This window comes from Heptranchias perlo, chromosome 2, assembly GCF_035084215.1.
Source record: "Heptranchias perlo isolate sHepPer1 chromosome 2, sHepPer1.hap1, whole genome shotgun sequence".
Classification (NCBI taxonomy): Eukaryota; Metazoa; Chordata; class Chondrichthyes; order Hexanchiformes; family Hexanchidae; genus Heptranchias; species Heptranchias perlo.
This window is the reverse complement of record NC_090326.1, coordinates 150,169,387-150,189,839: the sequence shown is the minus strand read 5'-3', so window position 1 is coordinate 150,189,839 and position 20,453 is coordinate 150,169,387. Positions and strand designations below refer to the sequence as shown.

The window sequence follows — 20,453 nt, the reverse complement described above, 5'->3', positions numbered from 1 at the left end:
AGAAGCGAGTCTTTTCCACTTAAGGAACTTAATTGAGGTTCGGGTAATTCTGCTGTGACGGGAGGTCGAATTTTCTTAATCACGTGAAAACGTGGGAAATTATATCATTATTCTCTGAGATTGGTTGGTAAAAGATACTTAGGCGCGTTGCATGAAACAGCAAAACTTTCATTAATACTGTGTGCACATTTGTTTTGGTGAGAAGTGTTGGGTTGTTAAACATTTTGAATATTTTGATGAGGTGGAACGTTGCAAGCGTTCGACGAAACTCTTAAACAAATGTTTAAACACAGAAGATAAAAAAAAGCTTCTATTTTTATTTTTTTAAATAAAAGAAAGTGGTGGTGGTGGTGGTGGGGGGGTTGGGGATAAGAAAGCAATGTTCACACGAGTCGCTTCCGCCTCTGGAGCGCCTTCCTGCGGTAGATGGAGAGGTGGGGGAAGTCAACGCCTCAAAATGTCAAGTTCAACTCACAGAACTTGAATCAAAATGCAAATGACCAGAAATCTTTCTAAAGGTTGTTTAAAAACACTAAAGGAGACGCATATTTAAAATATAAAACATCTAATGGGCTCTATTTGATGAACGTTATGATAGCATTGTTGTTGAGTGTGTGTTTTTTCGATAAAAAAGTTGCCATCAGCATAAAGCCACAAGTCACCCTAACGTCACCACTTATTTTACAGCTGCAGATGACCAACACAACCGTTGAGAATATCTGTTTCTATAACCGGCTGCCGGTGTATTTGTGCTCTCCGATGCAAATACACTGGGAGTAGGTTATAGAAACAGCAACCCTTTTGGTCGATTCACCGGCCTCAAATTCAAACCGATCAAAGCTTTGCGTATATACAGTTTCTGCGGCTTTACCCACGTGTTCTGTAGACTATCTTTAAAAAAAGTGGAACGTAGACCTTTTTTGGTGTAATTTTTAAGACCTATAGAGAGCGTCCTCTCTTTGCAAAAGTCTCTGTCGTATTCGCTGATAGGTTTAAAATGTACTGAATCTTGAAGAACGTGTGTCAAGCACGTAATGTGGGTTTTATTTCTGGCAATTTAATCTCATGCAATCTAAGGTTTCGAAGAAGAGGTGCTGCTAACACGCTTGTTAATGTTTTGTCGCAGAATTATCCTAACGTTAATGAATGTGCAGTATAGGGAGCCTCGTGTCTAAATATGCAGGCGTCCTAATTGTGTGGTGTCAAATCTTGTAAAATGTGGTTTTTTATCATTAGAGTTTAGTAAGTTGAATGTAACTTAACAACTTTGTTCGTAATTGATGCAAAACTGGTACTATAAATTATGGTTTTAAATATGTTAACTTCAACATCGCGCACCACTACTTTAGTTCAGTGGCATCGGCTATGCACACACACGACACTGGAAAAATTCTGTATCCTTTATGTACGTTATTAGATACTTGATTTCCACGCAGCCGGCAGTAGTACTATGACACTGGATAGAAGTTGTATAAAAGAGAAAAGAATATAGCAGCAAGTGCCTAGAATAGAAAGTATTCATAGGGAAATAGGAACTGCAAGGTATATTAGCTAGAAATGCAAACCGTGTATGAATGCTTTGCCAACTAGATATCAAAGAAAACAAATCATCCTATGTACATTCTCTCTAAATTATAACATTGTATCTGTGATTTTATTTGTATGGTTCTAAACTTGAGAGTGGAAATTTTATATATATCTATATATCATTAATTCAAATTTGTCCTGTACAAGTGTTTTGTTCCTAGTGTGGAGAAATAAACAATTGTACGCTTCAAAGGCATAACATTCAGTAATATTTCATTTAGAACCGAATGCGGATAAAATGGAAGCACATTGGTCAAATACATTACTAGCAAAAATTGAACACTAATTTCATTGTAAATTGACTCACTTTAAAAATCAACAGCATTGGTATAATATCTACACATTTTATGTCCAATCCGATTGAAATCGGGCTTCGTTTTTGCCAGTTTTCTTACAGACTATAACCTATACTAGCAATATAAAATAATAACTTGCCACACAATCTTGAATTATGAACAGTTTTCGCTACTTTATAAAAACGGTCTGAAACATTATGATTGCATCCAATTCAGTAGGAATATATTGTCAGTATGGTGATAAGTTCCAAGCGGGATAGATTACAAATCTGTTTATTAATGAGATAACGCAGTTTACAAACAATAGGTGTTTTAATGCAGCTATGGCGTGCTCTTGCACAGTTAGATCACTATCAAAGGGAAATAACTTTGTTTTAACTGCAGTTTGGTGACACATAAATTCAATATTTAAACATTCATAAGCATTATCAGTGTAGCAAATATCTGATTCTAGTTCCCCCAAAATAACTGAAAGCATAGACGCTAAGGGAATCAAGGGATATGGGGATAGGGCGGGAAAGTGGAGTTGAGGTAGAAGATCAGCCATGATCTTATTGAATGGCGGAGCATGGTCTATTCCTGCTCCTATTTCTTATGTTCTTAGAACAATAAAGTAACATCAAGCAGTTTAAAGTGTCGATTTTGGCGTCATACTGCGTATTGACGTATTGAGCGAAATGTATGTTGTATACATCTGAATAGAGATATAGACATATAAAAAACAAAATATGTTTAAGTTATTCAAGGATAAGGAATATGTTTGTAAGTTCTATAATCTCCGCAAATGATTCAGGTTAGTATCCTATAACATTTTATAAATCTGGCAAAGTTTTAGAAAACAACAGAATTTGTAAAATGACAGACACACAGCTTGGCCAAACTGAAGTAATGCTCACAATACAAACAGGCCTCTATGTTTAACAATAGACTTTGACACTATGTCGACTTCTTTATTTATGTTTCCCAAGAAAATATGGTTGCAATAGGAAAATAAAGCACAACGTTGGAGAGGAAGGGGAGATAGAATAAAACTTGAATAAGAAACGAAACCGATTTCTAAAAAAAGTGTTTTGGTTAAGGTTAATGTTATACGCAATATTGAATAAAGTTAGGAAAGAGGATCAATAACAATGACTGATATTTCAACTCCCCCCACCCTTCAAAAAAAGCACAAAAGCTTGATGACATTCACTATTAAAAGGATCTTGTAATAGTAATAAAAATAGTGTGCATTCTAAAAGGACCAGGGGAATCGATTCCACTGTGGAGTTATGTTTTCGGCAGCTTTCCTGTGCACCATCTTAAGTAGCTGCCAAATTTTGCCAAGTAGGAATTAACTGAGCATTAGTGAGGGACCTAAATTTGGTTGTTGGTGGCGTTTTCTGTCACCAGTTGCTATTTGTCCTGATGGAGGAATTCATTTTGAGGCTTTCCGTCACATTTTTGCTTTAGGAATAATTAATTACTTTGTGAGTCACATAAAGTTGCAGCATTAACACGTGCAGTTAGGCTAAGAACTCCACAGTCTTTCCTAAAGCTAAAATAAATGAATGGAAGAAATATGAAAGATTAGCAAATTACGTTCTGGAAAAAAAATCACCTTCAAAGCAATTAACAAGCATGGCTGTAGAAATTGTCACAACATTATCCTGTTTTCATATTTAACCAAAATTGTACGTACTGATTATTGTGCCAGTAATAAGCTCAGGTTTTCTTTGAATTCAATGAGAATTACAATCAAATTAAATAGAAATGAATGTAAATATAGGGGTCAGATCATTTAAGGTCATTCTGCAGATTCATTGCCAATTTGTTCTCGTGCAGAATTCGCATTCTATAATCAGTGGCCCTTTAAAATATCACAAATTCTATAAAGTGTACTAATTTAAATATAGCCCATCATTTTGTGGGACGTTGGTCAATGTTAATCATTCTGAATGATGCAAAAGGTTCTCCAGTTGTTTTGGTTTAATGTCATTAATATTCAGTAAAGAAAGCCAAAGAAAAACTAATGGAAGAAACATCGCAATAGCATTTCAAACTACTAGATTTGAGCAACTGTAATCTGCTTATTTTGTTGTTCTCGATTGTCTGCGAAGCACATTATCTCGATACACGAACGATCTCCTCAGTTTAGTTACCTGAATCACCGAGGTACAAACAAGCTGTGGATTATCCATTTGTCAACAACATAAATTAAATATGACGGCTGGTATTCTGTGACAAGTGAAACATTAGGGAGCGTGCGGATTTAAAAATATCCTAAATGCTTCTCTATTAAATGTCTTGGTTGCTTTCAACAACTAAAACGTGCAGTAGTTGATGTGTATAAGGTTAATGGAGAAGTCTGGTCTGGAGGTTTAAAGACCGAATGAGCAACAGCTGCTAACTGGGTAATTCTCTGCCACCATATCACCAAAAAAGTGGCACTTTATGGTCTCTATTACAGCTACAACAGAGCTAATAGAAAAAAAAGTTTGGATTCATTAGAAAACTTCAAGCGACACAGTATATTAAAAAAAACAATACATTGTAAATATAGATCATTTTACACAATCTCTTAGTTTTCGAAACCGTTCTGATGATTCATTAGCAGAGAATGATCCAATTATCCAACGAGTTTACCGTTCATAAAATTAATTTCCGAACAAAAAGGCTCCTTTTTTCAAAGTATTGTCTGCTTTTAAGTACCGAAAAAAGAGAACAACTATTAACTATGGATGGTAGTCAGAAGTTACAAAAAGAAAGCTTAATTGGATTTTTTTCGGTAAACAAGTCACAGAAAGGGCAAAAAGGTGAAGAGACCTCTGTTATGTGTTTTAAAAGGTGTGAATTAACATACCCGCTAAAGTGCCCAAGAATGTACAAATGCTCTTTCTGTACTCTTGGGTACTGCTGAGATTTTGAAAACATTCCAGGAATGAAAATGAAAGAAAGTTTCCCATACGCGGAATGTCATTGTTAGCAAAATAAACGTCATTTCACACTCCAGTTCATGCTCAAACTTCTTATTGCTGTTAAATTCGGAATACTTCAGCAAATGCACAATTCACAGAACATGCTGGAAGTTTGAACATTAATGGAGATTACTTTCGTAACTAAATAGTTGAAGTACATATGTTTAACAGCACGGATCCATGGCTGTCTTCAAGCCGACTGAACGCCGATAAATCTTAGGTTCTGAAAGAGTCTGTGTAAAATGTATACAAGTGTAAACTGTAGCTGGCGGCTGCAATACCTGTAAATTTTATGGAGGTTTTAAAATATCAGTGCCCGACTATGCCAAATGGATTGTACCTTTAACGCCCGATAAATATTCCTTCTGCAAAAGGACCAGAAGTGAAGTATTTTCATTTAATTTTGGCAATTATATTCAGAAAACTTTATAACACTGATAAAATACGGGCAAATCAATTTTTCCAAAGATATTTGGCCCGGATTAAATAGAGAATGTGCTTTTTTTTCTTTGTTACTCTACTAACTGTGCTGCTTTATATCTGGAAAATAGCGCAGCAAACCAGACAGCGGGTTCGGTTCCAAAGATTTGCGAATTTCGGATAAGGGTGTGAGGGAGAAAGGGAAAGAAGTTTCTTCAAGGAGGTTACAATAAAATTGTTTCGGTATAAGCCGGACTGTTCTTCTTCCCCTTTACAATTAACATATATTACTGAATTGAATTATAAAGCATCCAAAGCATTAGCTCATATTTTACATTATTAATTTATACAATTGCATTCATTTCAAATTTGTTTATTTCTGCAATTTTTTAAACATTTGCAACCACTTTCTAGATTGAACGGTTTAGACTTAAGAATTTTAAGAGTCCGCGCGCCTGTGAGTATATTTGATGTAAGAAATCGTACTCGAAAACATGACGAAGAGTTTGTACTAAAACAAATTTTTGAATGATAACTTTTGTGATCCTCTCCAGGCTTTTGTTTGGACTGAAGCAGAAAGTCCAATTTATATGAATTTTCTATTTACACCATAGGGTAGATACAATCATGAAAACAGAGGTGCCATTTTCCCTTCGAAAAAATGAGTACCTTTGTTTCCCCTCCAAAACGTCATTAAGTTCTACTCGTTTCTACCTGTCTCCACTAAATATAGAGACTGGGAAACGTTACAGAAAATCTCAGACAAAAGAAGCTGTCAGAGGAGAGCATTTCCCAGCATTGACCTGGTATCAAATGCTAAAGAAAGTAATCTGCATTTCTATTCTTGCTTAGCTTGTATGTGGAAGTAACGCCCAATGGTCACTGCCTTGATGAGCCTGGTCCTGTACAAGTGGGGAGCAACTGTGCCTCTCAGACACTCTGAATGGAGTCTGTGGCCAGGAGACTGGGCTGAAGGTCAAAGCCCCCTGCCACAACTGCAGGTGGTTCGTTTCCTCTCTGTCCCAACTCATCCGCCTCTGAATAAAGTTCAAAACTCTGGGAGCATCTCATCAAACTGTCGAGCTGACACCTTCCTATCAAACCCATTTTAACCAATCAAAACCTTACAATGATGAGCTAAAAAGGATTATCCCCAGTGACTTTACAATCAAGTATTGCAAATGGCGGTTGGTAGAAAATGTTACAAAATGGGCCATCTTAAATACTCTTTAGTTTACTACATCTTTACACTTAAAAGCGAGAGGGTGGTGTTATAGTTATAAGCATTAGACATAGTGCTTTCTTTGGGACGGGGGGGGAGGGAGAGAGAGAAAATAAAGAAAAGCAGAAATGTTTTTTGTTTTTTGGGTCCCACTAGCTGTCTTCAACACAAAAGCGACCCCCTCCCCCCACAGTTATTTCACCCATACTTTTTTAATGCTTCCTTGTCCAACGTGAATATGCAATGAAGCGCCAGCCTTTTGTGGCGGAAATATAATTAAACTGGTGAAAGATGTAAAAGTGAAGAATAGGGATGACATCAGGCCGATTTCACACTTGGCACTCGGATGGCCAGGACCAAGCCAGGCTCTTGCCATGCAACACAGATCAAAGCGAACTGCCACCACCAAAAAGGGGAAGGGGGACTTAAGTATGCTAATCCCCAGGACAAATATATTTTAATCTTGTTAGAATACAAGTTAATGCTGCAGCTCAGAGGCTGAACTTTGTCAGACTGTAGAGAACCACTTTGCTGCAGTTCTGATTGAGGTGGACCTCCTGGTTCAATTATATTGAATTTAGGTAATTTTACAAAATGGTCCTTCATACGGACCAGGCTCGCTTAAAGAAAGATACTCCCTCCCTTCCACCCAAAGCCCTAGCAGCTGTGTCACTGACCTTGCTAAGCTCCCCTGCCAAGGCCCATACGAGCAGGAGGAAATGAGCATTTATCTGTCCAGTTTGCAGATGGCAAACTAAGTCCATTCCACCAGTTTTACATCGGGTCTTTGCAGACCATTGCTCCAGGTGATTGGTGCAGTGGGTAACGACTGTTTTAATATGGCACTCGCTCCAGTCAGTGTGCACAGAGAACTATGATCTGCATCCCAATCATTCAAAATACGTGCAGAAAGTGGAGAAAAGTAGCTCAACAAAATTGAAGGCCTTGAGGGGGGAAAAGAGTAGCCCAAAAGTTGATTAAAATATGTCATAACCTAACGAACCAGTTTATTTCCAATATAGAAATCCATTTGTATGATGTAAAATATGCATTTTTGGGATACACATTTCTCAAGAATTCGTAGCGTAGCATCAGTCTCGTTAAATGCAGGACAACTATTTATCTGGAGTTTAACAAAACAAAAATCCTCTGCTCGAAACAACCAAAGGACATCAGAAATATATAGAACAGATTTCTGCAAGTACCATAGTTATTTAAGTCCAAAGAAACAAATCTATCACCACGAACGCAAATATCACGACTGATTTAATTCCTTATTAACGTCCAAATATTTCGAGAATGGAATTGCTGTTCGACTATGGTCAGACTGACCTCATTCCACTTAAATACACTGGTAAAGGCCGTATAAACTAAAATTTTCAGCACTTAATTTTGAATTATCATAAACGGAAGTGTAGGATGGTCCTGGCCCTCATATAGTTATAAAATTCATTCGAAAAAAAACTGTAGTGGTCAAATACGCGTTTAAAAGGAACATCATGAACCCAAAATTCCCACAAGTTTACACTTCCCAGCAGGACTCTGCATTGAATTATAAGTATATGTTCGCTGCAGAAGAGAAAACACATTCACACTATTAATGATTCAGTGTACAATTTGAGATGTAAGCACGGTAGGCAAAGAGTTAATACTTTGCTGCCGATTAACAGAAAAGAGAAGTAATGTAATGTTTCAAAGTATTCACCTACTAAACATTTACTTACTTAGGTCGTCAGCTGTAGTCAGCTAAACAGACCATTTATCAGTTTTCAGCTGCTCCAGTGGTTTCAAAATTCGAAAGGTCCTTTTTATACTGGACATTCTCTAAGACTTTGACCTTATGACCACAGATTATGTGTCAATTTCAGCATTATAAAGAAACAATTATTGAGCCAATGACAGCAGCTCCACGTTTTAAGCGATCTTTGGTTTCACTAAGTGACAATGAAGTTTACTTGTAGAGCTGCTAGAAAGTCATCGATTTGAACATAAAACCACATTTGCTGACACTTGCACATTGTCTTCCTTTTATTCTAATCCACTGAACAGTACATTTAGAAAAAAACACACTCCCACTAAAGAATTGTGCATAATTGAAAATTAACCTAATTTGAGGGACAGTTGTCTGGTAAAACATGTAATGTTTCAAAATCAGTACTACAAACAGCCCCAACATCAATTAAGGAATGATTTAAGAAAAGTTTAAAGACAGGAGACATTGAAAGAGTGCAGATTTTTATTTACATGAAAAAATCATGTTGGAATAAATCACTTCAAAATGTTCTAAGCAGACAAACTGACTTAAAAAATTATTTTGTGCTAAGTGGATTATAAACACATTGCGGATTTTGAAAAAGGACAGTTTTCATTAGGCTCAGTTTGATATCACAAAACTGTTTACACAGATAAATGAGTACAGATTCTAAATAGTTCTAAGACAAAGGAGGATTTTTATTTGAAAAATGAAGATTTGTGTTTTATTGTGCAAATAAAGGACTCCTACTCAGCCTAGGAAAGTGTGATGTTATAGTCATTGTGCCTTAACAGAATTCTTGAATTTTGAACAGGAATATCAAGTTGACAAAATACAATGGGATAGGGAACCCCAAACCAGAACAAACCCAGTCTAGAATATTGAATTAAAATGTTATCCTCCATATATTTTAAATTTTGAAAAGGTTCATCCTGATAGTTGCACCTACATGTTTAGAACAGCGATCTGCTAAAAGTTTGAGGAACAATCCTAGGACAACGTGAAAATAACATTTTGGGGAGGGAAAGTTGACTGCTGATTTTGTTTTTATTGAATCCATGATCTGTAAGAAAAAAGGCAATCCCAGTAATTAGCATAAATCTAAAAAAAATCCACTAATTTTAAGTAAAAATGTAATTTTATTTTCAAGGACTAGATTATAAAATTGAAAATAAACTTAGAAAGAATCACCACACGCTTTATTTGAACAAAAAGAGGGAAAAAAGCAGCAAGTCTTATTTTCTTGTTCTAGTGTTAAGCTGAAAATCTTTTTGAAGCTAGGCATTAATTTAATCCAAATGACTCCTCGTTATAAAATCTCTTTAATAAATTGTGGATAATCTGAAAATACTAGAACAGATTAAGAATTATCAAAAGATATAGCCATAATGAAAATATTTGAATTAGTGGTTCCTGGGGAGAAGAAGGGTGTGAGAAGACGACAAATTCAGAACAGCAGTCCTGGTCCAGTGTAAATTCACCAGCTGTTGATGTAGTCATTTATAATTCTCCCATTCCAACTTGATACGCACCAGTTCTTTGCAGGATTATAGCTCAGAGTGGGGAGTTTGTATGGATGGATCACACATCTCTGGTGGGGGGAAAATAAATAAATAAATGTTCCATGCTTTTGTTTTAGACAGAAGTAGTTCACCAAACAGTATGAATATTCTGATAACTAGTGATATTTTTAATAACTGATCCATTTTATCAGCCTAAGCTGATTTGAACAATATCCCTATAAATTTAAACGGAAAATACCACTAGGAAGGATAATTTAAAAAACATTCCTTCAACTTCGGCAAAAAAAGGCAAATATTTCATTAAAGTTGAATATGCCTTGCATGAATAAGTGTTCTCTCTAAAGAATTGATTTATGATTATTTTTCTGCACTGGTAAAAGCCACAATTGTAGGATACATCTGTGGGATATAAGCAGTGATTGAAGGCTTTGTTTTTTTTTAAGTGTGTGTGATACTAAAGATGAATATTACATACATGTCTAAAATTACATTTCCTATTGTTTGAATATTTCAAACCTGGAGAAGCTTTATCAAGATAAGCTCAGTAATAGTCAGAGGAAACAGTTTACATAAATAGCAACACTGAAAACAGTGGAACAAACACTTTTAACCACCTGTTATGATCATTCCAAAATCCAACATCTGTTAGCATCATTTAAAGAAATAATTCACTTTGATGAAAGCATTATAATGATGCAAACAGACCTATTTATCCAGTACTGATACAATACCGTAAAGGCGATTCAAAGTATCCAAGGATCTCAAAACTAGCTGGAAGCTCAGTCTTAAGTATTCGGTTTATAATATATGATTTGTAATTCTTGCAGAAAAGACTATTAGAAAATTAGCAAGCCTGTTAATGCCAACCTCTATTTTTATATGGACCATTTTGGGCAACCAATGCTGTAGTTTTAATTCTAAAAAAGTTTTAACTGCACCAAATATTCCCAAATCTATGGAGGTAGTTTAAAATTACATTGGCGTGTACTTGCTAAGACTTCAAAATTTTTTTTAAAATAAGATATTTTTAAATAAAAGTTAGAGTTCCATCTATACAGGCAATAAAAGGACACTGCAGTCTGCTATGATTGTTTGCCAGCTTATTAAATATATATGCCACAAAATAAACTTAAGGTTTACCATAGTAACATTTACAGAAACAGATATAAGACAGACGCGGAGGGTCAGACTGGATTTTTGTGAATTTTGAATAACCACTATAGAAGGTCTTATCAGATAGTATATAGAATGTAGACACCTATTTAAATGTTCCCAGTATGTTACTAATGAATATAAAATAAACCTCAGTCAGATAAACAGTTTCTAAATTAAATTTTTTGGATTCTGAACTACATAAAACGATTTTTCTTCATCCTCAATAGCACCTGTATCTTGCTGCTTGTGACCACAGTTCACTGTAGTCTGTCAAAAATATACATCAATTCCCCTCCTCGTTTGTACAAACTGAATCAGCAACCCTAACACAAAAGCCACTAGTAATCAAAAATATTTTGTAAGAGCACGCAATTCTCAATCTGTATTATTTTCTCAAAGTTCTTTTTGCCTATTGTAATGAGCTGGTCTGGGTCTTCATAGTCAAAATTATGCTGAAAAATACGCAAATATGCTGCAAATTAGTTTAAATTTTAAAATTTGGTTTAAATCCCTAAGGTGATTCAACCATAGTTTGAAACTAAGCAGCAGCACTAGTGAGACATTTGTGAAATGTCTTCAAGAACCTGCAAAAACAAATGATCCCTTGGTCACAGATACACCATCACACATCAAGTAAAACACTATGTTAAAATTAAAGGTTTGCAGCTTGTAACTATTTTAAAATTAACATTACGATACATCACCTTTTCATTACCAGCACCATGGATGGAAAAAATTAATAGTTATTAAAGATGGACTCTAATCAAAAGAAAATTGAGATTTTAGCCACTTATTCCCTAAAGAATCTCATATCAGCTAAGGGGATTTTCAGCAGGCAGCTTTTCTGAATACTAATGGGAACCAGTCACAAACAGTGGGATACACTTAGCTAAACACACAGTATATCCACGTACCAGCGAACTACATTTTGATGCCATTTATAGGGAATATTGTAAAAATATCAAGCTTTAAGCTGCATATCAAACAGCATGGTTGACAAATTTGAACAGACACAAATAACAATAATTAGGCAAAACTGATATTTGCCTAATGGTACCGTAACAGAAGAAACTTACATATGCAAGTAAAGACCTACGCCATTTCCTTCAGATTGAAGATTTCCCCCCCCCCCAGAGCATCAATGTAGCATGGCAATAAGAAACTCAAAATAGGAACCATACCGTTACATCAGACGCAGTACCTGATTTCTCACTGCATAGCTTGTCAGCCACATGGCCTGCCGCGTGGGCGAACAGAGAAATTATTTCATCTTCGTATTCTTCCACTATGCTTTCACACTGTGAGATCAGAATAAAATTGGAGTGTATTAAAGTGCAAAACAGTCAAAATGAGTCATCATCATTGCTATGAAGCACACACAACTCTAGGTGTTTCTTTGTTGTCTGCTGCCATTTTCTATTTCATATTTTTCACCAACATGGCAAAACCATTTTGTAGTATTTCCACATTAAAACAACCGAAACATGAAACTACAAAAACGTGATCACCAGCAAATTACCATTCTATTAAGAGGGACTTCTCTGTTTATTTTTGGTGAATTCTAAAACCTTAGTAGCAAAATATTTAATGAAGATTTCATGAGCTGAAGTTCTAGTGCCCTCTGCTGTAAAAGATGTCTGAACACATTAAAAAGAAAGCCTTACCACAAACTTTAGCGATTTTGAATTTTCAGGATCAAACTTGAAATTCTTGAAATCTATTGCACTCATTTTCTCAGAATCCCTCGGAGCAAATCTCATATAAGTCTTCTTCTGGGTCTCTGGATCTACGTATAGTGCATAATCATCCATGTTTGAACATACATTTTCAAAGAGTTCAAGTAGATGAGTCTCTGACCTAGCATATGGAATCTGCAGAAACATAGAGCAACGTGAACAATGTTGCAATATTACATTATGCATTCTTCAAAAAAACAACCAATTTAAGAAGTCTTAAAACTGACAGAGTGTAATTCATGAGTATAAAAACGTACTAGTATTTGCTTTTGTCATTTCTCCTCATTTCAAATACATTTTCTGTCCTATTGAAAACACCAACAAATTTGTCAAAAACAAAAGAAAAAAACCTCACTTTAGCAAATTAAGTTAGTGGACCACCATATCCAGTTTGCTCACATGACTGGTCAGTCAAGACGTTGTTCATTTGCCTGCCAGCAGCTGCTTAATCCTTGCTCAAGATTCAGAAGGGAAAGTAAGGCCCACAAAGTTAACATCATTCGGGTCTACAGTCTCAGTTTTCATTTCCTGGAATAAAAGCTGCTGGATTGTATCATCTCCTCCCCCTTCACCAAATTCAAGAAAAACCACAGACAACACCTATGCTCCTAGAGTGAATTGCCACAAAGAGAGCACAAGAGGTCAAAATAGCCCTTCCCCTTGGTAACTGGACAAAAAGTTTTAACTGTCTAGACAGGTCAAGGTGCAAAATGTGCCCCGTTGCTTTCTCCGGAAGGGTTTCAATTGAAGCCAAGTACAGGGTAAACAGCAGAGATACATCCGCAGGCCAATGCGAGTCCCTCCCTCCACCCTCTACTGATCAAAGTAGGAAGTTTGCATGACAACCGCAGTCAAAGGGCTGAATCGCTGATGAACTCGATTTCAGCAATGTAGATATGGCCAGATTCCATTGTCTCCTTTCAGACACAGTATGGCCCCTTCCGGTCCCAGTGATTACATTATGGATGCATTTTCACATAAGCAGTTCATTCACACAAAAGGTTTCTCCTTGCTTCACTGCCATCTGATCACAAAGCAAATACATCAGTGCCTAAACATTAAAATAAGTGTTTTACTTACTACATTACTAGCTCAGATGTTTTTCCCATTATACTCTGTTGATATGATTATTTTATCAGAATGAAGCAACTTAATCTTTATTGAACTTTCTTTGTAAGATCTATCATAGCTTTATAGGTCTTTGGTAAAAGTGTAGGGAAAATTATATGCACATTTAGACTTTTTAGGCTACATCTGCATAAAACCCCACAACATTACGACCCTCAATGTGGACAACACCAAATTTTCTAGTGGCTTTATAACAAATCTATGTAACTGAGCACCAAATAGCTAGGGCAAAAAAAACCTTTTCCTCAACACAGTCACAGGAGTTTAAATGCATCGTGTTCATAAAAGCATTTCTTGGTGTGACAGAGGGAGGGGGGAGAAAAACACACATACATTGCCCTCTGCCAGTAGAAAAGATGTCTCTGAGATACTGCTCGGTAATTTGTGGCTGCCATTGAAATAAGAATGAAGAGACTGCCATTATTAAAATGTGATGGAAGAGAGTCACAATCAATTTTGCCTGTCTGCTTTGGACAAAAGTTTCTTATCTTACTAAAAAATAAGACTGATGCTCTGCAAAGAGGCGATAAAGGTGAAGTGCTTTGGATTTTCCAGTGTTGAGACACACAGAGTGGATTTCCACCTTCAGTTTAACAAAAGCATATATATATATATATATATATATATGTTTTTTTAACATTAAAATAACCAAATTGGTGAAAATGCGTATCTACACAATTTTATGAAAATATTGTTTATCCTACAAATATGATCAAAAGACAACAATGACTGCCTGGAACATACTGGAAAACTACAATCTGGAGGGAAAAATAATAAAATATTTCCTGTTTACAAACAGATACTGATCACCAACATTTTAGCCATTTGGATTTTGAAACTAGCATTTAGAGTTGTTTTTAAATTGCAGGTTTATTTTAATGATTGGTATCTAGCACCCATTGTTGGGTGCATGACTTTGAAATTACATAAACCTCAGATGTTTCATACCAAAAAGTTTTAAAATTATTATATACATCAAAAAAATGAATTTTGTTGTGCTCCACTTACAGAAATAAATTACATAAAAAGTTAGCATTACAAATGCATGACCACAAAGTTTGTTTCATAAGCAGAATACAAAGACATATTTGGCATTAGTTTCAATCTTAATCTGACCCTTAGTCAAAACACACATATCACTGTAGCTTTATTGGCTCAAAATTAAAAGATTTTTTAAACATTTAATTACAAGCCTGTATTATGTATTAGAAGCCCACATATTAAACACAGGCTTGTACTGTTGGGTTCCTTAACGTTTCTTCTAAAATTGTTGCTATTTTAAAAAGCTAAAAGCTCTTGATTCAAATTTTCTGACTGCTCAGACCAAAGGAAATAACAACTAGGCTGTTTAAGCTACTCAAGTATTCTATAAACTTAAGATTGAATTTAATTTAATACATTTAAGCACACTTAAATACACTTTCGTTCAGATGCAGTACATCCATCCATATGCATTTAAACTTTACAGAAATTAGAGTATTACTGTGCTATACATAATTGAAACACAGAAGTATGAAAATTGGATGGAAGCTGAATTAAAGCTGTTTACAGCATCAAACAAATCTTATCAATGCTTTGAAATATGAGCCCAGTGAGGTCCAAACAAATCAAAAACATATTGCCCATGGTTTACAAAGTAACTGTCAGATGTCAGTCTTCAGCCTCGAGCCACCTTTTAATGAAACCCCTTAAGTCATTTTTTTTAAACTGAAGGTGAACAATAAAATTCCACAGAGTATACTTGACAATTATTCAGTGAGTAAGCTTTAATATTGGTCACAGAGGATCATGGGAACGTGGTCTATGTAACTTAGTCAAGTAAAGACCACTGCTGTGCCAATCTAAAAAGAAGTAATATATAAGTTACATGAAAATTCATTCTAAAACTTAAAATAAAAATAATTAAGTTTAATAAAGTGAGTAGTTAACACATACGCAATTTCTCATCAAAGATTTCATGATGTCCCTGCAGGAAATAGCAGCACTAATTAAACAAATTAACAATCAAATGTGCCTACACAAAAGCAAAATGAGATCACTCCCTCAACTTACAGAACATTTACAAAGGTCATACCTTATCTTGAAACTGTGGATTTAATAGTTTTGGGTGGCAAAGGAGGATAAATATTCAGACAATGAATACTCCATTATAAATTAAGTAAAATGGAATATTATATCAAACTCCACTGAACTGACCCATCATAGGACTAAGATCTTCTTTCACAGCAATTTATTTTTCTCTGCCATTAGCACAAAAGTAGGCAGATGGAGAGATTTTAAAAAGTAACATCACTTAAAAGTGGTGATTCTGTGATTTTTACCCAAGTTTAAAATAAACCATTCTGTGCAGTTTTCCAAACCTACTACAATCATACCTTCTGTGCTGCAGTATAGTAGATTTCTTTATAGCAACAGTGAAATAAGTCAGATAGTTTATTAAGACAATGACAAATGTTTTCAGTCAAAATGATTTCAAACCACAGCCTTGTAACAGCAGGCATGGACATTTAGGAATAACTTCAGTTTTGTTTATAACATTTTTATATACACATTAAAAGCTTTCTCTCCCATAGGCCACACATCATTTCTTGCCGGAGGGGAGCAAGTGACCTGCTTCCAGACCATGGCCTATGCAGCTCCTGAATTAACAAGGAGGGTTCCAAGAGCATACCAGATTGGCCTATCTTCTAATTTTTTCCCTACTCTCCTTTTCTCTTAGCTGCCCCTTCCCACAACAATGTGGAGAGAGTCTTCTCTTCTGCTGAGTGCCTTACTTATACAAGCCATTTGAAATCGACAACCTACCACGTTGAGACATCAGATATGAAAACAATGACTAAATATTAACCTTTGGACGAGTTCAATAATATCCATGACACATTACTAATATTCTCTCAAATATATATGTCTAACATGAGGAGTACTATCAAAGTGCAAGTTGCTGCTATATATCCAGCTATGGAAAATATTTTATACGAGCTCCCTGTCTGATGAATGGCAGTAGTTAGTATTTGGAGCGGAAGTGATTTGATAATTTAAAAACATAACCCCCAGAGAATTAAGACAGCAGCAGTCATTCTGGAGAGAGGCACATTGTACAATCTAATGGGATGCAATGATGTGACTCCAGGTTTGTACCACCACCCAAAATAAAAGGAATTTTAAAATTTCTTACATATTGCATAAATAGGTTACATAATGGGAGACGAGTGAAATTAAGTTTCCCTTCATTCACACTCACTCCAATTTGTGAGGAAGCACTTCACAATCCATAACTTCCTAATCTAGATCTTCCTTGTTCAGAGGAAACCAATTATTTTATTGTTGTATTGTATCAAGTAGAACTGGATGTTTCAAGTTCTGCATTCCTGTTACAAAGGAAGTTAGTGGGAGAATGGAATAAATAGATGAATAATAACATTTATTGATAGTAAAGGTTTGTGTCTTTGAAAAATAAAACTCACTAAATGATAATAGAAGGCAAATAAACTCAAATAAGACCACCTTCCATTTTAGTCAACATAAATACTAAAAAATGAGTGACTCCCCTGTGACACTGCTCTCAGTGACAGGAGTGAACTGTTTTAATAGAACCACCAGTTAATCTTTCTAACCTCCAGCAGAACCAAATAAATTATCTTAGTTCTTAAATATCCATTTCTCCCAGTGCAAACTCCAACAAACCACTGTACTGCCTCAAAAGCATCATGTAATATGTACAACGGCATTACAAAATTAAGATGTAAACTTCAAATTAATGAAATTATTTCCCTCAATAAAACATCTATATAATTAAAAGTATTGTGTAGCTTGCGACAGTCATGTTATGTTAGGAAAAGAGAGTGGGGGGTGGGGAGGGGAGAGAGGGGGCCGGGATAGATGGGACAGGGACAGGAGAGGGGGGAGTGGGACGGAGAGGGGAGAGGTGGAAGGAGAGACAGCCAATGGGGTGAGAGAGCGAGAGCACATAAGAGAGTGCGCGGAAGAGAAATCGAACGAGAGAGAAAGTGACAGCGCGAGAGATATAAATAAAGAAAGCATGCCGAGAAATTGCAAAAGTGAAAATGTATGAGCAAGAAAGAAAGCAAGACAGAGATAGAGAGAGAAAACAAGAGCCCGAGAAAAGAAGAGAAAAAGGAAACAAAAAAAAGGAGAAAATTAAACTAATCTGCATTAATAATGTGGCTTCCACATTAGAATCATAGAATCATAGAAGTTTACAACATGGAAACAGGCCCTTCGGCCCAACATGTCCATGTCGCCCAGTTTATACCACTAAGTTGGTCCCAATTGCCAGCAATAGAATCATTCTCAAGATGTCCCAAAGCACTTCACAGTCAATTAATTATTGTAAACAATTTTACAACACCAAGTTGTAAAATCTAGGCATTTATTATATAGGCAAAGAGAGCAGCCAATTTGCACACAGGAAATTTGCCCCACAAACAGCAATGAGATAAATTAGTTAACCATTTTGGTGGTATTAGTTAGGGTATAAATAATGGCTCAGGCACCAGAATTCCCCTGATCTTCTATGAATATTGCAATATAATCTTTTACATCCACTTGAAAAGGCAGATGGGGCCCTAATATAACTGCACCTCTGACAATGTAGCACTCCCTCACTATTGCACTGAAGTATCATCCCAGATTATACGTTCAAGTTCTGTAGTGGGGCTTGAACTCATGACCTTCTGACAGAGACTGCTACCACTGAGGCAAGCAGATATAACAGATGCATATTTACAGTAGAACTTTTATCTATCTCCTCAAAACAATAAAAGATTGCAAATCTAACAATTAAATTAAATGAGTTTCCTCTGAAAACTGACAAGTAGCTGCTAAACCTAAAATATATTTTTTAAACTGTTGCTTTAAATTAGAGGACTTGACCAACTGCTAAATTTCTTAGAGGACTGTAATGACACACTGCATCTCAAAGTCTTCCACTGTTATAAGTAGACAGAAGGTTCAACTGACCCTTGATTCAAACAGAACCGTGCTTTTATATTCGAGAAATGAGTAGATAAAGATATGTTGCGTTTTGGATGGCAGGCCGCTCAGATTCAAAGTGAAACTGTCAATCAACAACAGTAACTTGCATTTTACAGCAATAGAAAAACCAAGGCACTTCAGAGAAGCGTAATCAGACAAAAACTAACACTGAGACAAAGGAGGAGATATTAGGAGGGGTGATTAAAAGCTTGGTCAAAGAGGTGGGTTTTAAGGAGGGTCTTAAAGGAAGAGAGGGAGGTGGAGAGGCAGAGATGTTTAGGGAGGATATTCCAGAGTGTCAGGCCTATGCGATTGAAGGCAAAGCTGCCAATGATAAAAGAAATAAAGACTTGCATTTATATAGTGCCTTCCACGACCTCAGGATGTCTCAAAGCACTTTACAGCCATGAAGTACGTTAGAATTGTAGTCACTGTTGTAATGTAGGAAATGCAGCAGCCAATTTGCGCTCAGCAAGCTCCCACAAACAGCAATGTGATAATGACCAGATAATCTGTTTCAGTGATGTTGGTTGAGGGATAAATGTTGGCCAAGGCACTGGGGAGAACGCCCCTGTTCTTCTTTGAAATAATGCCATGGGATCTTTTACATCCACTTGAGAGGGCAGACAGGGCCTCGGTTTAATACCTCATCTGAAACCGCACCTCCGACAATGCAGCACTCCCTCAGTACTGCACTGGAGTGTTAGCTTAGGCTATGTGCTCAAGTCCCTGGAGTGGTAGGGTGAAGGGAGTAGGATATGCCCAAGTTTCTGAAGGGCGGTAGGGCTGCAAGAAGTTAAAGAGACAGGGAGGGATGAGGCCATGAAGGGGTATAAACACGAGGATAAAAATTTTAAATTTGAGGCATTGGGAGATCGGGAGCCAATGTAGATTAGTGAGCACAGGAGTGATGAGTGACTGGGACTTGATGCAGGATAGGATACAGGCAGCAAAATTTTGGATGAGCTGAAGTTTAAGGAGGGTGGGAAGCCAGTCAAGGGAGCATACAAACTGGACCTATCCTGAATTCCATATATCTCAATGCACAATAGTAATTTCTAGAATGACAACGGCCACAATAATACTAAACAAATTTACATCAGTTTTGTTAGTCAGCTTGGCTCAGTTGGTAATACTCTCACATCTGAGTCAAAACACTGTGGGTTTAAGCCCATGCCAGGATTTGAGCACATAACCCAGGCTGACATTCCAGTGCAGTACTAAGGAAATACTGCATTTTTGGAGGTGTCATCTTTTGATTGAGACATTAAATAGAGATCTTGTGCATCTTTAGGGAGACATAAAAGATCCAATAACACTATTCAAAGAAAACCAGGAAGTTCTCACGATGCCCCAGCCAAAATTCTTCTATCGTGGGTACGGTTGCCTATAGATAGTACACACTGCAGCCACAATACGGAGTGAATGTTTAAGCTGGTGGATGGAATGCCGATCAAATGGACTGCTTTGTCCTGGATGGTGTCGAGCTTCTTGAGTATTGTTGCAGCTGCGCCCATTAAGATAAGTGGAGAGAATTCCATTACATTTTTGACTTGTGCCTTGTAGGTGGTGGAGATGGAGTCAGGAGCTACTCACCACAGAATACCCAATCTCTGATCTGCTCTAGTAGCCATGGCATTTATATGGCTGGTCCAGTTGAGTTTCTGGTCAATGATGTTGA

General features: G+C 36.4%; 1 protein-coding gene across 1 annotated transcript in view; it reads right to left on the bottom strand.

Annotated features, from left to right (window-relative positions):
- Positions 1-8,497: 8,497 nt before the first annotated feature.
- Positions 8,498-20,453, bottom strand: part of LOC137334523 (protein canopy homolog 1-like) — a 103,086-nt gene continuing 91,130 nt past the window's right edge. The window contains exons 3-5 of the mRNA XM_067999259.1: positions 12,578-12,784; positions 12,115-12,211; positions 8,498-9,826 (exon numbers count right to left, since the gene is read on the bottom strand). Coding sequence (XP_067855360.1) covers positions 9,783-9,826; positions 12,115-12,211; positions 12,578-12,784 — 348 coding nt within the window. The 3' untranslated portion in view covers positions 8,498-9,782. The remainder of the gene's footprint in view (positions 9,827-12,114; positions 12,212-12,577; positions 12,785-20,453) is intronic.